Consider the following 3686-nt stretch of genomic DNA (forward strand, 5'->3'; position numbering starts at 1 on the left):
TATCATTATTAGATCTATGTACAGTGGTATCTATCTGAAAAGTTCATTAGATTATCTCAATGCTATCACTATAAACTGTACAGCTAGAAGTGTTAATGACAGATAAGTTGTCACTGCTGAGGATTTGGTGGATGTGATGTTGTGAAAGTGACGGTAGTCGTGTTCATGCATATGATCATGATTTTCATCATTGTAGTCACTAGCATCACCATGGTGATCTGGTGTATGATGTGGACGAGGTGTTCTCCTGTCACGATGAGATCTTTGGTGACTGTCTTCTGTATGAGGCTTGTTGTCATGTTCTGTGTCGTTGCCCTTATGGTCTGGATGGTGATGGGGAGATCTCCGTGGTCGAAGTAGGGGATACTTTCTTGTGAATTTCAGTTTCTTCTCATTTCGTCCTTCCTCAACACTATCGATGACAGTATAATCTGCCACTTTCTGTTCTTGTGTGGCAACATCTTCCTCACTTTGCTCGTCCTTTAATTTCTCATTAATTTTCTCTACTTCTTCGTACTTGTGATTCTTGTACTTGGGTGTTGTTTGTACCGAACTGTTCGACTCTTCTTTAAGGTTGTTTACTTTTTTGATCTCGTTATTGTCGCTGACTGTGGGTGTTTGTGCCTTTTCTATTTTCACTTCTTTTTCGTCTTCATCAGCTTTCAATTTATTATTCTCTTCTTTCTTATGTTCTTTTTCTTCGGCAGTGTGGAGTAGATCTTTTTTGATGTGGGTGACTTTTTCTTGCTTTTTGTTAAGATTTTTCGGTACGCCGTAAATAGGTCCTGATGGAGGCAAGAAGTAAGTTTGAACTTGCTCTTCGCTCTGTTCTTGCCTTACCTTGTATTGCTTCCTTTCGTCTTGAGCTAGAGGGCCGATTCGTTTTCGGACTAAAACTTGTCTTACGGGTTTACTCACGATAGGTTTCTTTTCTTTGCGTAGTTTCTGTTGATCAGGAGGTGATGGAATGAATATTGGCTCAAAATTTTCAGTTTGTTTCGTTTCCAGCACGTTGGATGCGTTAGTGACTTGCTCTACAACGTTAGCAATAGTTGTTTCGTCGATATACTCCACGTCATCATCAGACATACGTTTTTGTGCTTCATCTTCGACGGTAATAATCGGTTTGAATCCACTTTCAATGACTACGCTGCTTGGATTGAACCCACTCTTGATCGGCGTACTTGGAGCTACGATTTCAGATTTCTTTTGAATCTTTGTGTGCGAAACATCACGAGGTTTTTCAGCTACAAGTAATGGTAACACTGGTTTGATTTTGTTCAAGTTTGCCTGAGCAGAAGATGTAGAGTAGGTGACCGTCACTTTCTTACTTGGAGTTGTTGGGTAGGTATCGGCATTACCGTGTACTTTTGGTGTGATGACTACTTGGGACAAACTGGAAGCACTTTGTCCGATACTGTTGACAGGTTTGACTAGCATGATATGTTTTGTGGGTTGCGCAGATTGACTACCTGCTTTGTTTTTGTAGATAGGTTTCTTAATAATGACATTGGGTCTCCTGATGTTTGGATTACTTATTGGTCGTTTGTAGACATTCACATTGACTGGTCTCTTGGGATTGTTGTTTTGCAGGAGGATATATCCTGTTTTGTATGGTATATTGTCTTTGCCGCTTGGATGTGATATGAAATTACTTTGACCATGGAACTGAGCGGGGCCGGTGGAGGGACTCTGACTAAAACCACCTGGGTATGTGCTGTAAGGATTATAGTTAGCGGGAGCACTTGAGAACTGATGACTGTTTGGTGTTTGTTGTTGAGGTCTGTGCTCAGCTTGCACCCTGTGACCTTGAGAGAACTGAGAGACATGTTGAGGAGGGCCCTGGGTATATTGACTGTTCTGAGAGTAATCTTGGTTTGGAGAATTTCTGATCTGCCCAGACACGGGTCTTGCGATGCTGATCGGGTTTTGCAAGTAGATTGGTGTTTGAGGTGTTGTGATGTATTTCTGTGTGGAGTATTGTTGGTTATGCTGAATAGTAGAATAATGTTGTTGTTCTGGATATTGCTGTGTTTGCTGATGATGTTTCTGAATGCTCAGTGGTGTGGTTGGTTGTAAACTGTATGCATTGATTTTGTTCTCCTTCTGGTTGGCAGGGTAGACAACCATTGGTTGTTTGTGTGGATTCGAGGAAGTAGAAATAAAGTTTTGGCTACCTCCATATGTGGTCAATAGGAATGGCTGATTTGTTGAATATTGCTGGTTACCTAGAACACGAGGAGAAGGACCTAAATTATTATGTAATAGGTATGAATTTATTGTTGACTACCTAATCAAGAAGATGAGGTACCTTCAATGAAAGATCAAACAAAATAAATTAAATAAAATCAAAGGGACGAGGAGGACTAGTACACTATAAATAGGTATGTATAATTGTATACTGTATAAGTAGAGAATGGAGAGATTTTACCCATTGATTCAATGAGGTACCATCTCTGAATAAAGTTGTATAATTATTAGATTATTAACGATTCGTTGAACAACTGTAGACATTCTCATTCTTACCATTGAGTATGAAAGCTACGGGCACAGATTTTTCCGTATTCAAATCCAAGTTCTGTTGAAAGTGTTGTTCAATAGTTTGATTGATATTGGTCTGTCGAGATGGTTGCTGCTGTTGATATTGTTGTTGTCCAAGATCCAATGCCTGCTTGATCTCGTGCTCGTGGATTGTGAGTGGTTCTAGAGATTGTTGAATGAGCACATTGTTTGTATTCTGACGGATGTCTTTGCGGTTCTTATCAATGTTTTGATCTGGAAACATGATGGTTTTTTGTAATAGGTAGGTACTTATCGCTAATAAAGGTAACTAAGTTGGAAAACTACATAGTAGGTACCTATATCTGTTCTGAACTTTTCTTGATAAAAAATGTAACTAGGAAACTAGGTGACATTTTTATATTATACTGGAAAATGTTTTTACTCTGTTCTATTACTGAATTAAGAAGTGAATTCCTTACTATACATGACTTACCACCATTGCTGCTGTTGTCGTCCTCCTTGACTTCGTACTTGGTGTGGCCATCCTTCTCTTGCTCTCTCTTCCGTTTGATTTCATTCTCCTGCTGTTCCTTCTTCTCTTTCATCTGTCGTTCGCGTTCCTCCATTTGTTGTCTCAACATCTCGTGTTGATTGTATCCGTTGAATTTTGTGCTCGTCAGAACAAAGTCTGGTATCTCAGCGCTCGTCAGTGGTGTCTTCTTGAAGTCACTCTTCAGTGAATCCTTGAACTTGTGCGGAATGATTTGAGAGAGGTCGTTATGGAAACTATTAGTTTCAGCGCTTACACCATCGGATGTGCCATCTGGTTTGACTCGTGTGGTAACCTTGATACTAGGACGGGACTCGAGCTCAGAGTCAGCGGATTGGTCGTCTGTATAGTCATCCGCTCTAATCCGAGTGGTAACTGGCTCACTGGATTGAGCTTCTTTGTCACAGCTGTTGAGGACGTTGATTTTCCAACCCAGGTAACGATGAGTGAAACACTGCAATGATATCAAAAGAGATTGTTATTCACATAATTATTTATTAATAATTTTCTTATCCGCTATCCGGTATTCAATGATATTTATCGATGATCTTTCAAATCGTTTTTTCTTCTCCGACCTTTTCATTTAGTTATTAAGGTCATAGTTCTGCTCCATTAATTTAATTATTATAATACA

At 39.6% G+C, this 3686-nt stretch overlaps 1 protein-coding gene across 1 annotated transcript in view; it reads right to left on the minus strand.

Annotated features, from left to right (window-relative positions):
• Positions 1-6: 6 nt before the first annotated feature.
• The window catches only part of LOC103513341, a 7562-nt gene continuing 3882 nt past the window's right edge, over positions 7-3686 (minus strand). Inside the window, exons 2-4 of the mRNA XM_008478163.3 lie at positions 2996-3506; positions 2527-2775; positions 7-2228 (exon numbers count right to left, since the gene is read on the minus strand). Coding sequence (XP_008476385.1) covers positions 52-2228; positions 2527-2775; positions 2996-3506 — 2937 coding nt within the window. The 3' untranslated portion in view covers positions 7-51. The remainder of the gene's footprint in view (positions 2229-2526; positions 2776-2995; positions 3507-3686) is intronic.

The sequence above is a fragment of the Diaphorina citri genome, unplaced genomic scaffold, assembly GCF_000475195.1.
Source record: "Diaphorina citri unplaced genomic scaffold, Diaci psyllid genome assembly version 1.1 scaffold960, whole genome shotgun sequence".
Lineage (NCBI taxonomy): Eukaryota > Metazoa > Arthropoda > Insecta > Hemiptera > Psyllidae > Diaphorina > Diaphorina citri.